General features: G+C 45.9%; 1 protein-coding gene across 1 annotated transcript in view; it reads left to right on the top strand.

Annotated features, from left to right (window-relative positions):
* Window positions 1-16,232, top strand: part of znf830 (zinc finger protein 830) — a 62,786-nt gene that overhangs the window by 45,580 nt on the left and 974 nt on the right. The window contains exon 8 of the mRNA XM_033039686.1: window positions 3,712-3,831. Coding sequence (XP_032895577.1) covers window positions 3,712-3,831 — 120 coding nt within the window. The remainder of the gene's footprint in view (window positions 1-3,711; window positions 3,832-16,232) is intronic.

Raw genomic sequence — 16,232 nt, 5'->3', positions numbered from 1 at the left:
ACTAGGGCACCTTGATGACACTCATCTCACAGCTAGAATTCAGCTGTTTGGACCAAGGCTGTGATGGGGTTTAAAACCAGGCTGTACGTTAGTGTCTGGAACCAGATGGCACAAAGATTTGATCTGCTCCTACAATCCTGGAACCTATAATCCTGGAGTCAGCTTTTCTGGACTTTCTTTTCCTATAGAAGATAGACACGACGTGCAGGAGTAACTCAACAGGTCACTCTGGCGTAAAAGGGCGGGTGACGTTTCGTGTTGGGACCCTTCTTCAGACTTCAGCACCTAGGTCTGAAGATGGGCCCCACCTGAAAGGTCATCTGCCCTTTTTCTCCAGAGATGCTGCCTGACCCGCTGAGTTACTTCAGCACTTTGTCTATCTCCAGTATATACCAGGATCTGCAGTTCCTTTCTATACTCTTTTATGTCAGACCTGCCCTGTAGAAATCGAGGGAGAAATCGGAAGAGGCGCGGCACAGAGGAAAAAATGAATCTACATATTTTTAAAATCATGAAAGAGATACCCTGTTGCTAATATTAGCTCTCTGTCAAATACAAAATGCTGGAGTATCTCAGCGGGTTGGGCAGCATCTCTGGAGAAAATGGATAGGGGAGGTTTCGTATCAGGAGCCTTTTTCAGACTGAAGAAGGGACCTGACCCAAAAAGTCACCTATCAATTTTCTCCAGAGATGCTGCCTGACCCGCTGAGTTACTCCAGCATTTTATGTTCATCTTTGGTATAAACCACCCATCTGCAGTTCATCTTTATTACATTAGTCCTCTGTTTCCTGATTATCAACTGTACATGAACTAAATATGAATAAATAATATAATTAAAGCACAGACCAAACATCTGTGAGCAATGGAGAGAAAGCGCAAAAGAAATTGAAGAGTGCAAGTTGAAAACTGAAATAGTATCAAAAGAAAAGGGGAATGCACAAAAAAGCTAAAGAATGAGAGAACACATAGAGAAAATTGGAAAAAGAGCAAGAGGGAGCTATTATAGTAGAATACATAGTAGAAATTATAGTGGGAATGTGGATGTCCACCTGGAAAGGATATACAGGGAAAACAGTCCAAGGAACATGGGTGGGAATGAGAAATGCAAGGAACATGAAAGATGTACAGGCACAAAATTCTGGAATAACTCAGTGGCTAACGAGGAATACAAGGATGCGAACAGTGGAGCTGGTAGGTCGACTACGGTGGGGGAAGGAAGTAAAGAAAGGGAGGTTGAGAGGGAATTACATGAGTTACATGAAATTGGCGAAATCAATATTCAAACCACTGGGTTGAAGTTCCCCAAACACCATTTTATCCTTAAACTTTATCTGCTAAGGATAATTGATTCTATCTGTTCATGGTATCTAGGCTTCTCATTATTTTGGGCATCTCAATTAAACCTTCTCCCCTGTCACCTTTGTTGCTAGCAAAACTACCTTAATCTTAATAGATTTGTAGCCATGGCAATATTCTATTAATCTATGCAACTGCTTTATTGCTGTTATATCTTTCTTCTAACGTGGTTGCAGACTGTGCACATGTTTCTCGGTGTGGCGAACAATCCTACAATGTATTATATATTCTCTTGTCTTGTTTGCCAAACAGTAGCCTGGATATAGGGTGCAAGTTGAATCAAGAGTTAAAATTGGCATGTCGCAAAGGTAATGCTATGGTGTTATGGGAGATTTCAACATGCAGGTAGCCTGGGAAAATCAGGTTGGTGCTGGACCCCAAGAAAGGGAGTTTGTGGAGTGCCTCCGTGATGGATTCTTAGAGCAGCTTGTACTGGAGCCTACCAGGGAGAAGGCAATTCTGGATTTAGTGTTGTGTAATGAACCGGATTTGATAAGGGAACTCGAGGTAAAGGAGCCATTAGGAGGTAGTGACCATAATATGATAAGTTTTAATCTACAATTTGAGAGGGAGATGGGAAAATCGGAAGTGTCAGTATTACAATTGAACAAAGGGGACTACGGACCCATGAGGGAGGAACTCGTCAGAGTTGACTGGAAAGATACCCTAGCAGGGATGACAGTGGAACAACAATGACAGGTATTTCTGGGACTAATACAGAAGGTGCAGGATCAGTTCATTCCAAAGAGGAAGAATGATTCCAAGGGGAGTAAGGAGCGACCGTGGCTGACAAGGGAAGTCAGGGACAATATAAAAAATAAAAGAAAAGCATAACATAGCAAAGATGAGTGGGAAGCTAAAGGATTGGGAAACTTTTAAAGAGCAACAGACGATAACTAAAAAGGCAATACGGGGAGAAATGATGAGGTACGAAGGTAAATTTGCCAAGAATATAAAGGAGGATAGTAAAAGCTCCTTTCGGTATGTGAAGAAGAAAAAAGTAGTTAAGACCAAAGTTGGACCCTTGAAGACTGAAACATTATTATGGAGAACAAGGAAATGGCAGACGAGTTGAACAGGTACTTTGTTTGTGTCTTCCTTAGTGAAGACAGATCCAATCTCCCTGGTGTACCAGTGACCAGAGGATCTAGGGTGATGGAGGAACTGAAGGAAATTCACGTTAGGCAGGAAATGGTGTTGAGTAGACTGATGGGACTGAGGGCTGATAAATCCCTAGGGACTGATGGGCTGCATCCCAGGGTATTTAGGCGACCACAGGCGACTAAGCTGTCACAACATGGTCGCCGGGGTGTCGGCTGTATAGTCGTGAGTAGCCTCCAAAGAATCAAAGGGTTTTTCTGGTCGCCGCTGGATTTTGAAATGTTCAAAACTTTTCAGCGACAGTTGGCTTTACGCCAATGAGCGTAGCTTGACTTCTCCTGATGTAGGTGCTGTTGTAGATTGTCGCCAGGATGACGTAGGCTGTTGCCGGTGCTGACTTTGGTGCATTCCATTGGCGGTAACAAAAAAACTAAATAAATTCTGCTTGAAAGCACTTTGCATTAGAGAGTAAACTGACGACTCTTAATTGGCTATATTGTATTTGTGCTACTCTGCCCTGCCATTCGGTGTGTTAATGATTGATCTGTGTGTAGGAAGGAACTGCAGATGCTGGTTTAAACCGAAGATAGACACAAGATGCTGGAATAACTCAGTGGAACAGGCAGCATCTCTGGAGAGAAGGAATGGGTGACGTTTCGGGTCGAGACCCTTCAGTCTGAAGAAGGGTCTCGACCAGAAACGTCACCCATTCCTTCTCTTCAATGATTGATCAATGTTGGCCTCAACTCCTCATCACTGCTTGTTTCCCAAAACCCTCAATTTCTTGATCTTTCAACTATTAATCTATCTTCACTTGAAATTAGTCTAATGATCTGGCCTCCACCACCTTCAGGGCAGAGACTTCAATAAATTCACTGCCCTCTAAAATAAAAACATTATACACACCTCAATTTTAAGACTTACCCTTTATCTTGTCATGTTCACTTGTTCGTGACTCTTGTGAAAATAACTCAACATCTATGCCGCAGTCTGAAGAAGGGTTCCAACCCAAAACGTCACTTATTCCTTTTCTCCAGACATACTGCCTCACCCGCTGAGTTATTCCAGCATTTTGTGTTTATCTTTGGTATAAACCAGCTACTGTATTTTCTTCCTACACATCTATGCTGCAAAGCACCCTTAGAACCTTGTGTGCTTTTACAAAGGCTCCTCTAATTCTCCTAAAAGCTAAGAAATACAGATTAAAAACTCAAGAACAGCTCTTTAGTTTAAAACTAAACATATAATGAATATTTGTCTAACTTTATTTACCATTACTTTCTTTACTACCAAAAGGTTTCTGAAGCAATTGTAGCAGAAAATGATGAAGAAGTTCGTTTGGATAGACAGATAGAAGAAATCGATGAACAAATGTGAGTTAAAACAGATTTAATTTAACAGTGGGGGAAAAATGTAGTTATAACTAAATATCTAATTGGAGGAAAATACATCATATTTGCAGTACTTTGTAAATTTACGATGTTGAATTGAGATTTAAAAGTGAAAGTGCCACTGGTTGATTTATGAGATAAATAGCCTTTAATACATTATCTTGCTTTGGTGATTGTATATAGTGCCATTACTTAGTTACTTGTGTCTATCACAACCGTTTTTTGCATATTTTTTGCTTTGCAGTGTGATTCCAAAACCTTCGCAAAACCAACATTTATGCTGTGCCTTATAGAAATTTCCACATTTCTCCTCTGCCCACCTTATGGAGTCAGAGTAATACAGTGTGGAAACAGGCCCTTCGGCCCAACTTGCCCACACCGGCCAACATGTCCCAGCTACACTAGTCCCACCTGCCTGCGTTTGGTCCATATCCCTCCAAACTTGTCCTATCCATGTACCTGTCTAACTGTTTCTTAAACGTTGGGATAATCCCAACCTTAACTACCGCCTCTGGCAGCTTGTTCCATACACCCACCACCCTTTGTGTAGAAAAAGATACCGCTCAGATTCCTATTAAATATTTTCCCCTTCACCTTGAACCTATGTCCTCTGGTTCTCCTTTCCCCTACTCTGGGCAACAGTCTCTGTGCATCTACCCAACCTATTGCTCCTGTGCTCATCCTACTGCGCTCCAAGGAATAGTTCCAGTCTACTCAACCTCTGCCTACAGCTCAGATCTAGTCCTGGCAACATCCTCGTAAATCTTCTCTGAACCTTTTCAAGCATGACAAAATCTTTCCTATACCATGGTGCCCAGAACTGAACACAATACTCTATAATGTGGTCTCACCAACATCCTATACAGTACAACATCTCCCAACTTCTATACTCAATACTGATGAAGGCCAATGTGCCAAAATCCTTTTTGACCACCTTATCTACGAGCGACTCGACCTTCATGGGACCATGCCCCTGCACTCCTAGATCCCTCTGCTCTACAACACTCCCCAGATGCCTAATATTCACTGTATAGTGTCCCAAAATGCAACTCCTCACATTTCTCCCTATTAAATTCCATCCACCATTCCTCAACCCACCTGGCCATTCAATCAAGATCCTGCTATAATTTTTTCACAACCATCTTCGCTATCTGCAAAACCACCCACTTTTGTATCATCAGCAAACTTGCTAATCTTGCCCTGTATGTTCTCATCCAAATCATTGATGTAGATAACAAATAGTAATGGGGCCCAGCACTGAACCCTGATGCACACTACTAATCACAGGCCTCCAGTCAGAGAAGCAACCTTCCATCATCACCCTCTGCTTCCTTCCATGAAGCCAATTTGCTATCCATTCAGCTATCTCTCCTTGGATCCCATGCGATCTAACCTTCCAGAGCACCCTACCATGCCAAATGCCTTACTGAAATCCATGTATACAACTTCTACAGCTCTGCCCTCAAATGCCTGTATAACCTATCCCTCAGAATACTCTCCAGTAAGTTTCCAGCTACAGATGTTAAGCTCAATAGACAATACGTGCAGTAGGTCATTCGGCCCTTCGAGCCAGCACCGCCATTCAATGTGATCATGGCTGATCATACCCAATCAGTACCCCGTTCCTGCCTTCTCCCCATATCCCCTGATTCCGCTAGCTTTAAGAGCCCTATCTAGAGCTCTCTCTTGAAAGTATTCAGAGAACCAGCCTCCACCACCCTCTGAGGCAGAGAATTTTACAGACTCACAGCTCTCTGTGAGAAAAAGTGTTTCCTCGTCTCCATTCTAAATGGCTCACCCCTTATTCTTAAGTTCCCAGCATTTTCCCCTCAGCCCTTCTTAAATAGAGGCACAACATTTGACACCCTCCAGTCTTCCGGCACCTCTCCTGTATTTAAGGATAACTCATAAATTTCAACCAGGGCTCCCGCAATTCCCTCTCTAGTTTCCGACAATGTCTTCGGATATGTCTGCTCAGGCCCTGGAGATTTGTCTACCTTCATACACAATCGTATCTTCAGTACTTCTTTGACGGTAACACTGACTGCTCTCAAGACACTTCCATTGACTGCCCCAAGTTCCTCTGTCCTCTTTTCCATACAAAGCCTTTGGAACATTTGTTTATACATGAATGTTGGTGATCACAATGTAAATTGAATGCAATTATTTAATATTTAAATATATACTTTTATTCATCTTTGTCTCAATGGATGCTGAATTTGATCCTCTTTTTGTTACTAGTAAATTCAATCTATGAAATCTCATCAATTGTGATCTCATCTCAGCTCAGTACATTGTTGATCTGTAATTAGCAGACCTAATACCCATTAGAAATTCTACGTCATCGGCTCAAATACTTTCCACATAATAAAATATTTAATTCACATTTTGTACTAATATTTTAGTTGCCACATCTTTAATTTATACCCCTTTAAATATAATTAACTGATTCTATTCAATGTTGACACCAACCTGTTGATGGGAAACTCGGTGATAGTTGTGTAATTGGACGTCAAAAATAGATGATTTGCCTTTCACTTGTTGCAGATGGTTATTATCTGGCATTACTTTGATGCAAATGTTACTTGACACTTTTTCTGAGTGCAAGTCTACAATACCACAACTAGGACTCTGTTACGTCCGACGCCTTTGCTGTATCCAGTCTTTTTGCAGTAATTACTTGCATAATGGTGAACATCATCCGTTCAGCATGTGGCTGTACATACATTCAAAAATTGAAATTTACTGTGAAGCATTTTAGATGTGTGATTTTGAATAGAAAATGCAGGAGTTTTTTTATAATTCTTTTCAAATGATATTTTGTTCGGACTTTTTTCCCCACTATCTTCAGCACTCTGCTGAAAACATGATCTGATTGATTCATTTTTTCCATTTGTAATTTATAACAAATCTAAAATGTTATTTATTTATTTAAAATATTAGTTGCCCCATCTTGCAGTTTTCCTTTTTTTTAATCACTAATGTTAGAGTCTTGTTGCCATTTTATTTCTCAGATTCAACTCCAGCAATTTGTTCCAGTCTCAAATAAATTCACACCTGTATGATTATTTATAATCAGGCAAAGTGTACAGATTCTGATTAACAATAAAACTCCCAACTTTGAAGGAGATTGCTTCACCGGCAAGCCATATATTTCTCAGCAGCCTATGACCTTTATTTATGAATGATATCTCCATAGTAACTATTCATTTGCTGATTTGTTTGCCTTAGTTCATTTATATGCTCAGCAGAAATCTTCTCAAGATAAACCTTCGTAAACCCACTTTGTGCTGTATAATAAAATTAATAATGCTCTTCAGCTTTGACATTAATGGGTCATTCCAAATAGTCAAGCAGCATGTCACAATACAGTTTGTTTGCATCTTTTCCAGTTTAGTTTATTGTCACATGTACTGAGGCACAGTGAAAAGCTTTTGTGTACTATCCAGTCAACGGAAGGACAATACATGATTACAATCGAGCCATCTGGATCAGTGCCATCTGGATCAGGAAGGTAGCTAATGTTATCCCACATTTCAAGAAAGGAGGGAGCGAGAAAGCAGGGAATTATAGACCAGTTAGTTTGACCTCAGTAGTGGGGAAGATGCTGGCGTTGATTATCAAAGATGTGATAGCGGCGCATTTCGATAGTAATAACAGGATTTACGAAGGGGAAATCATGCTTGACAAATCTTCTGGCATTTTTTGAGGATGTAACAAGTAAAATTTGACAAGGGAAAGCCAGTGGATGTAGTGTACCTGGACTTTCAGAAAGCCTTTGATGAGGTCCCACACAGGAGATTGGTGGGCAATCTGGTGGAATGCCCGGAGACGGCGGAGAGTGTCTGAGGTGTCTTGAACATAGGCAGGGTGGGATTTAACCAGGGGGGGATAGGATGGTCAAGGTATGTGGAAATAAGTTCAGTAGGGTAGGAACAGGCAGAGACAATGGGTCCACCAGGACAGTCAGGTTTGGGGATTTTGGGGAGAAGGTAAAATCGGGCCGTGCGGGGCTGGGGAACGATGAGGTTGGAGGCTCGGGGGGGGCAGGGAGCCAGAGTGGATGAAGTCAGTGATGGTGCTAGAGATAGTGGCCTGGTGCTCGTCTGTGGGGTCATGGTCCAGGGGTAAGTAGGAAGAGGTGTCCGAGAGTTGGCGCGTGGCCTCAGCTTTGTAGAGATCGACGCGCCAGACTACCACGGCACCTTGTCGGCAGGTTTGATAACCCAGTCTGGGTTGTTGCAGAGTGAGTCGATGGCTGTACGTTCAGGGGGGGAGAGATTGGAGTGAGACGGGAGTGGAGAAGTTGAGGCGGTTGATGTCCCGCCTGCAGTTTTGAATAAAAAGGTCTAAAGCCGGAAGGCCATGAGGGGGGGTCCGTTGGAGACGGGAAAAGGGATCATCAATAGGGGGCGAGGACTCCTTCCCATGGAAGAACGCTGTGAGGCGGAGGCGACGGTAGAAGAGCTCCAAGTCGTGGTGGGCACGGAAGTCATTGAGGTGGGGACGGAGGGGGACAAAGGTAAACCCTCTGCTGAGGACAGACCGCTCGGTGTTGGAGAGGGGGAGGTCAGGGGGGATGGTGAACACACGGCAGGGATGGGGGTTGGGGCCGGAGGAAGGCAGGTGAGTGGACTGAGTCCGAGGCAATGTCTGGTGGGGGGGTGGTAGGTGGTCAGGATGGAGGGGGGCATGAAGACTGTAGTGTGGGTGGGGAAGAGCTGGGGTCACATGGTTTGAGGGGGATGGGGAAGACCCAGTGGAACAGCCACTGAGGTTACCAGAATTAGGGGGACTGGCACTAGGACCCAGCGCAGTCAAACCCAGGGGAGTGGAAATCTGCAGCGTGGAAACTTCAGGCCCGGTGCTGAGTCCAGGCTGCAGGTAAGACGACGGCTGCGGGCTGATGGAGGGCGGTGGAGTGGCGAGGATCGGTGGAATCGATGGTAGGTTCCTACGCATCCTCTGTTCTGGACTTTATAAACTCCACCATCAATAGTGTCACCTCCCTCAAACAGGTGACCATATTCCCGAATCAGAAGCCATGGATGAACAGCGAGGTCAGGCTACTGCTGAAAGCACGGGACACCTCTTTCAGGTCAGGCGATGCTCGAGCCTACAGTTCAGCCAGGGCTAACCTGAAGAGGGGCATCAAGAAGGCCAAGCACTGCCATAAGCTCAGGATTGAGGAGCACTTCAACAACAACTCCGACCCCAGACGCATGTGGCAAGGCATCCAGGCCATCACGGACTACAGACCCTCCAACACCACCCCCACATCCAGCGACGCCTCCTTCCTTGAGGAGCTTAACCACTTCTATGGCCGCTTCGACAGGGACAATCTAGAGACAGCCATCAAGGCTGTGCTACCTGCCGATCACCAACCCCTCACACTCACCCCCTACGACGTATTCGTGGCACTGAGTAGGACTAATGCACGTAAAGCTGCTGGCCCTGACGGCATCCCCGGGCGCGTGCTCAGGGCCTGTGCTGCGCAGCTGACAGACGTCTGGACTGACATCTTCAACCTGTCACTTGCCCAAGCAGTTGTCCCCACGTGCCTTAAAACCACCTCCATCGTGCCAGTGCCAAAACACTCCACTGCGGCAAGCCTCAACGACTTCCGCCCAGTTGCACTTACCCCCATCATCACCAAGTGCTTCGAGAGGCTGGTCCTGGCACACCTCAAAAGCTGCCTACCCCCCACACTGGATCCCTATCAGTTTGCCTACCGCAAGAACAGGAGTACGGAGGATGCCATCTCAACGGCACTTCACTCCGCCCTCTCCCACCTCGACAACAGAGACACTTACGTAAGAATGCTGTTCATCGATTACAGCTCAGCATTCAACACCATTATATCATCAAAACTGATCACCAAACTCGGTAACCTGGGCATCGACCCCTCCCTCTGCAACTGGATACTGGACTTTCTAACCAACAGACCCCAGTCTGTTAGGTTAGACAAGCACACCTCTTCAACCCTCACCCTGAACACCGGCGTTCCACAGGGCTGTGTGCTGAGCCCCCTCCTCTACTCCCTCTTCACCTATGACTGCACACCTGTACATGGTACTAACACCATCATCAAGTATGCAGATGATACAACGGTGATTGGCCTCATCAGCAACAACGATGAGTCGGCCTACAGGGAGGAGGTCCAGCACTTAGCAGCATGGTGCGCTGACAACAACCTGGCCCTTAACTCCAAGAAGACCAAGGAGCTCATTGTAGACTTCAGGAAGTCCAGGGGCGGCACGCACACCCCCATCCACATTAACAGGACGGAGGTGGAACGTGTTTCTAGCTTCAGGTTCCTGGGAGTCAACATCTCCGATGACCTCTCTTGGACCCACAATACCTCAACTCTGATCAAGAAGGCTCACCAGCGTCTCTTCTTCCTGAGGAGACTGAAGAAGGTCCATCTGTCTCCTCAGATCCTGGTGAACTTCTACCGCTGCACCATCGAGAGCATCCTTACCAACTGCATCACAGTATGGTATGGCAACTGCTCTGTCTCCGACCGGAAGGCATTGCAGAGGGTGGTGAAAATTGCCCAACGCATCACCGGTTCCTCGCTCCCCTCCATTGAGTCTGTCCAAAGCAAGCGTTGTCTGCGGAGGGCGCTCAGCATCGCCAAGGACTGCTCTCACCCCAACCATGGACTGTTTACCCTCCTACCATCCGGGAGGCGCTACAGGTCTCTCCGTTGCCAAACCAGCAGGTCCAGGAACAGCTTCTTCCCGGCGGCTGTCACTCTACTCAACAACGTACCTCGGTGACTGCCAATCACCCCCCCACCCCCCGGACACTTATTATCACTTATTATTATTTATTTAAATCATTTGCTATGTCGCTCTTCCAGGGAGATGCTAAATGCATTTCGTTATCTCTGTACTGTACACTGACAATGACAATTAAAATTGAATCTGAATCTGAATCTGAGGTGTCCGCTGGTAGAGGATTCCGGGTCGGCGGGCGATGCGTGGGAGGTCCCGGTGGGCGGATGGCCGGTGGGGCGGCGCGGTTCAGCCTACCCGGTGAGGCGACGAGGTGAGTAGGACGCGGTGCGGCGGCCATGTTCGGTGAGCCCGGTGCGGCGGCAATGTTGGATGGGCCCAGTGCGACGGCGATGTTCGATGGGCCGGGTGCGGGGGCAATGTTGGATGGGGCCCGGTGCAGCAGCAATGTTGGATGGGCCCTGTAGCATTGGCTATAGCATGTTAGCCAATTAGAATGCTTAGTAATTATAACCCCGCCTAATTGTAACTTTCATAGTATAAGATCCTGCCCACTGCTTGCCAGTCTGAGTAGCAGTGTGAACGTGTTATCACATGCTGTGTAGTTAATGACCTGAACAATAAAGATGCTTGTGTTTCAACCCGTGTGTTTGAAATCTTTACATGGTGTCAGATGGGTCTGCCCCAATCCTGTTTATCGCGATTTATTTAGTTTACCAGTTTTTATTTTCGTGTTTTGTTTGTGATTTGGGAACATGGCTAGCTCTTGTCGAAAGCCTAGCCCGCTTGTGTTTGATTCTGATATCGCCGAGCGATGGAGAATGTTTGAGAAAGATTACTCTCATTATATACGCATCGTTCACCGCAACGATCCCAACGATTTGAAGGTTTCGCTACTGTTGAATTTAGCGGGTCCGGAGCTGACTCGTTTGAATTTGCACCTGCCCAACTGGTGCCAGCAGAATCCATAGATAACTCGATGGTGTTACTGTGAAAGTTCAGAGAACTGTGTGACCTACCGTCTAATAGAATCCTCGAGAGGACAAGATTTTTTGCTCGAGTGCAATAGCCTGATGAACCTGTGGAACGAATCATCAGCGACCTGGGACACGTCAGTTTTCGATGCAGGTTTGGTGAAATAACAAATGAGCTTGTTCGAGATAAAATTGTGGGAGGAATGACTGACCGAAAGCTGCGAGCTGAACTATTACGAAATGCAGACATGACTTTAGATCATGCTTGTCGGATGGCTGAGACTGGCACCACTGGCTGATTATGATAGCGTGAATGCTAATCAACAACTAAATGTGAATATAGCCAGTTACTCTCCGCAAAGATTTCTTAATGCATCCAGCAAGGTTCAGAACATGTCTAACACGAGGTGCACACACTCTAACTATTTCCACCCCAAGGGGTGCCAATTTTGCATAGCTCATAGGAAAGTATGTCATAATTGCAAAAAATAAACCATTTTGCTAATTATTGTCGTTCTAGTGGGACTACAGTTCCAAGGTCAAAGCTGCACCTGATTCAACAAGACCATCAGATTCTCATGAACAAGACGAATCTTCCCACGGGAACGACTCTGATAGCTCAGACATTGAGCCTGCCGTACTTTCCCTAAACCTGTGCACCACAGGCAAAGTTACTGATCCTGCTGTGACCATGATGGTCAACAACAAACCACTGATCGCCAAGGTTGATACTGGTGCCCGCTTGAACGTCATGTCACTATCTTCAACAAGATAAGAACCACTGAGCGCATGAGAAAAGACTCCTCCACCTAACATGCTTACGGAGGGGAAATTCTTTACCCACTGGGCAAAGCCAATCTCAAATGTACCATCAATGAACAGACCAAGGACTTGTTATTTTACATCGTTCAGCCAAGTTCTGAAACCCTGCTAGGCATCGATGCATGCCATGACCTGGGTTTGGTTTATTTCGGGCGTGCTGTTCACAAACTCTGTTTGACAGAGGGACCACCAAAACACGTGCTATCCAACCATAAAGTTTGACAACCAACGCGGCAGACTGCCTACAACATACAAGATCTTTGTCAACCATGCAGTCACCCTGATCGTACGTGCCCCTCACCGTGTCCCGCATGGTACGCATGAGCAAATACATGATGAACTTAAACGTATGGTCTCCATCGGGGACCTCGCCGAAGTCAGCGAGCCCTCTGATTGGGTTTCTACCATGGTTGTCACCACAAAGAAAGACAAGAAGGAGTTACGCATCTGCATCAATCCTAAAGATTTGAATACAGCAATCAAACGCCAACACTATCCTATGAGGACCATCGAAGATGTTGCAGCACAAATCGGTAACGCAATGGTTTTCTCAGTCATGGATGCCAAAAACTCATTTTGGCAAATCCCGTTAGACCGTGCTTCATCGGCATTAACAACATTCGCCACCCCGTTCGGACGTTACCGGTTCCTAAGAATGCCCTTTGACATCAACTCTTCCAGCGAAATCTTCCAGTGTGCAATGGAACAACTGTTTGCAGAATTCCCCTGTGCTATCATAGTTGACGACATTCTGGTTTATGGCCGCGATGCCATCAAGCACGATGCAAACCTACGTAAAGTACTGGACCGTGCCAGAGACATCAACTTAAAGCTGAACCCACTGAAGTGCAAGTTCAGGGTTCCCGAAGTCACTTATATAGGTCACGTGTTCACTAGCAACGGACTAAAACCAGATCCATTGAAGACTGCAGCAATCAACGAGTTGCCCGTACCAACTGACGTCACCAGCCTACAACGATTTCTAGGCATGGTTTAATGGCATGGTTTAATCCCAATCTCAGCGAACTTTCAGCCCCCCTACGTCAACTAACTCATAAGGACAACACTTGGTACTGGTACCCAAACCACCAGCGAGCTTTTGAGACTTTAAAGCTACAGCTCGGTAGTACACCGACTGTCTTACTTCAACCTCAACCTGCCAGTTACAATCACCTGCGACGCATCCCAGTATTGACTGGGCGCTGCATGCCTGCAGACCTCTTTCAACGGCGATGTTTTGCCGGTGTCCTACACTTCCAGAACACTAACGGATACCGAACAGCGCTATGCCCAGATAGAAAAAGAGCTGCTTGCCGTGGTTTTTGCCTGTTCCAAATTCAAAGACTTCATTTTTGGCAAAACGTTCACGGTAGAGACTGATCATCAACCTCTGGTTACCATACTGAGCAAGCCGATCCACGCTGCCCCAGCGAGGCTTCAACACATGATGATGCAGCTTCAACAGTTCGACTTCCGCATTGCCTACAAAAAAGGTAAAGACATTCACATCGCAGACACTCTATCACGGGCACCACGCGCCACCAGCGAACAACACCCTTATGAACGTGAGGAATTCTCCGTTCTAAAGGTTTCCTTAGTTCCAACTGACCGCCTTCGCCGCCTCGCCGAACACACTGCCATGGATAAAACCTCCCAGCTGCTAACTTCAGTCATTAAAAGCGGCTTGCCAAACAAACAATCCAACACTCCCACCGAACTAAGACCCTACTTTCTGGTACATGATGACCTTGTGCTACAGGACGGAGTGATTGTAAAGGGCCAGAAGACGTGCCATAGAAATGATTTACTGGCCCGGAATGACCAGGTATATTCGGGAAAAAACGGAGTCATGCGCGATCTGCAATAGACAAGCGCCACATCAGCAAAAACAACGGCTTCTGTCCCAACCGGCTCCCTCCCTACAATGGTTGTCCCTGGCCGTCGATATTTTCAACTGGCACGGGAAACACTATCTCGTGTTGGTGGATTCGTACTCGAACTGGTTTGAAATTGATTCCCTACCAACCATCACCTCATCCTGAAACTTTGTCAGCACTTCTCTGTATATGGCATTCCAGACTGACAACGGGACGCAATTCTCCAGCCAAATGTTCAAAGACTTTGCCAAACGCTGGAACTTTAAGCATGTCGCCAGCAGCCCAGATTACCCACAGTCCAATGGACTTGCCGAACGCACTGTTCGCAGCGCTAAACAACATGGAACGTTCCTTCCTGGCAAAATCTGATGTCTATCGAAACCTGCTGAATCTGAGAAATATTGCCAGAGACGGTGTTTTAGGCTCTCCAGCCCAACGACTGATGTCCCGGCAGACAAGACCTCCACTGCCCGTGACTCAGGATCACCTAAAGCCTAAAGTTCTCCACCCTGCTGTAATTCAAACGTGCGTACAATCCAAACGAGACGCGCAGAAACGTGCCTACGACAAAACCAGCAAGCCACTTAAGCTATTAATCCAAGACCAAGTGGTTCGTTTACAGACAAACAAAGGACATACAATCCTACCTGGTCAATGTCGGCGGCACCATCTATAGACGCAACCATCAACATATCCTTCCAGTGAAGGAACGACGTCCAGCGTTCCAGGGTCCTGAAGCTCCCCCCGCTGAACTTTAAAGTGCCTGCAACTGCCACACCCCGCCAGTCCCTGCGTCGGTCTAGGCCCACAATTCCCCCTTGTGCACCGGTACCCCCGCGACGGTCTTCCCCTATGGTGTTCCCCCAGAGCCCTGTTGGTTCACCCAGACGTGCCCTTAACTTTTCCGAAGAAAAGGTTGATGAGGCAGCTCCCTACCGTACGCGGACCGGGAGGGTCAGTAAGCCGCCTGATAGATACGGCGACTGTTTAACTTCAATATTCTTAGATGTAGTGTTTTGCATTTAACTATTTATTTACTCATCGTAGTGATAACGCTGTATCTACTTTTCATTTATAGAAGAAGAGATGTAGCATTGGCTATAGCATGTTAGCCAATTAGAATGCTTAGTAATTACAGCCCCGCCTAATTGTAACTTTCATAGTGTAAGATCCTACCCACTGCTTGCCAGTCTGAGTAGTAGTGTGAACGTGTGATGACCTGCTGTGTAGTTAATGACCTGAACAATAAAGATGCTTGTATTTCAACCCACGTGAGTTTGAGCTCTTTCCAAGCCCAGTGCGGCGGCAATGTTGGATGGGCCCAGTGCAACGGCGATGTTTGATGGGCCAGGTGCGGCTGCGATATTCGGCGAGCCCAGTGCGGTGGCAATGTTCGATGGGCCCGGTGCGGCGGAGTAGACTTAATGGGCTGAATGGCATTATTCTGCTCCTAGAACCTATGAACTTATGACAATCTCTTCTTTCTGAGGCAGTTTTGGGGGAAATTTTTCTCGCAGGGTGTTAGGATGTAAGAAGGAAATTGGAAACAGATCTGAGATGGTCTACTACATTTTAAAGGGAATGGGCCTCCTCTGGAGGAGAGCGTGGACAGGTGTATCAACAGGTGAAAATCAAAAAAACTTTAAATCTGCAGCAAGGACTGAAAATACTGGAAACATTCAGCAGATCAGACAGGATTTGTGGAAAAAGAAGCAGAATTAATATTTTTGGTTGAAGACCCATCTATAGAACTGGGAAAGCGAGAAATTAAGTTGGCTTTAAGTTGCACATATTTTTCTACTTTTTGGGTTCTTTGTTCAACAATGTGCCAACATATGGACTAGTATAAGTAGCGATATAGGGCTCAGCAATCATCTTCAACTAAAATAACTTTTTTTATTTCCCCCGTTTAACAAAATAGTTATTAACAATGCTAGACTAGCACTTTTCCCGACATTTTCCTTGGTTGT

This window comes from Amblyraja radiata, chromosome 2, assembly GCF_010909765.2.
Source record: "Amblyraja radiata isolate CabotCenter1 chromosome 2, sAmbRad1.1.pri, whole genome shotgun sequence".
Taxonomy (NCBI): domain Eukaryota; kingdom Metazoa; phylum Chordata; class Chondrichthyes; order Rajiformes; family Rajidae; genus Amblyraja; species Amblyraja radiata.
This window is presented reverse-complemented; position numbering and strand designations above follow the sequence as displayed.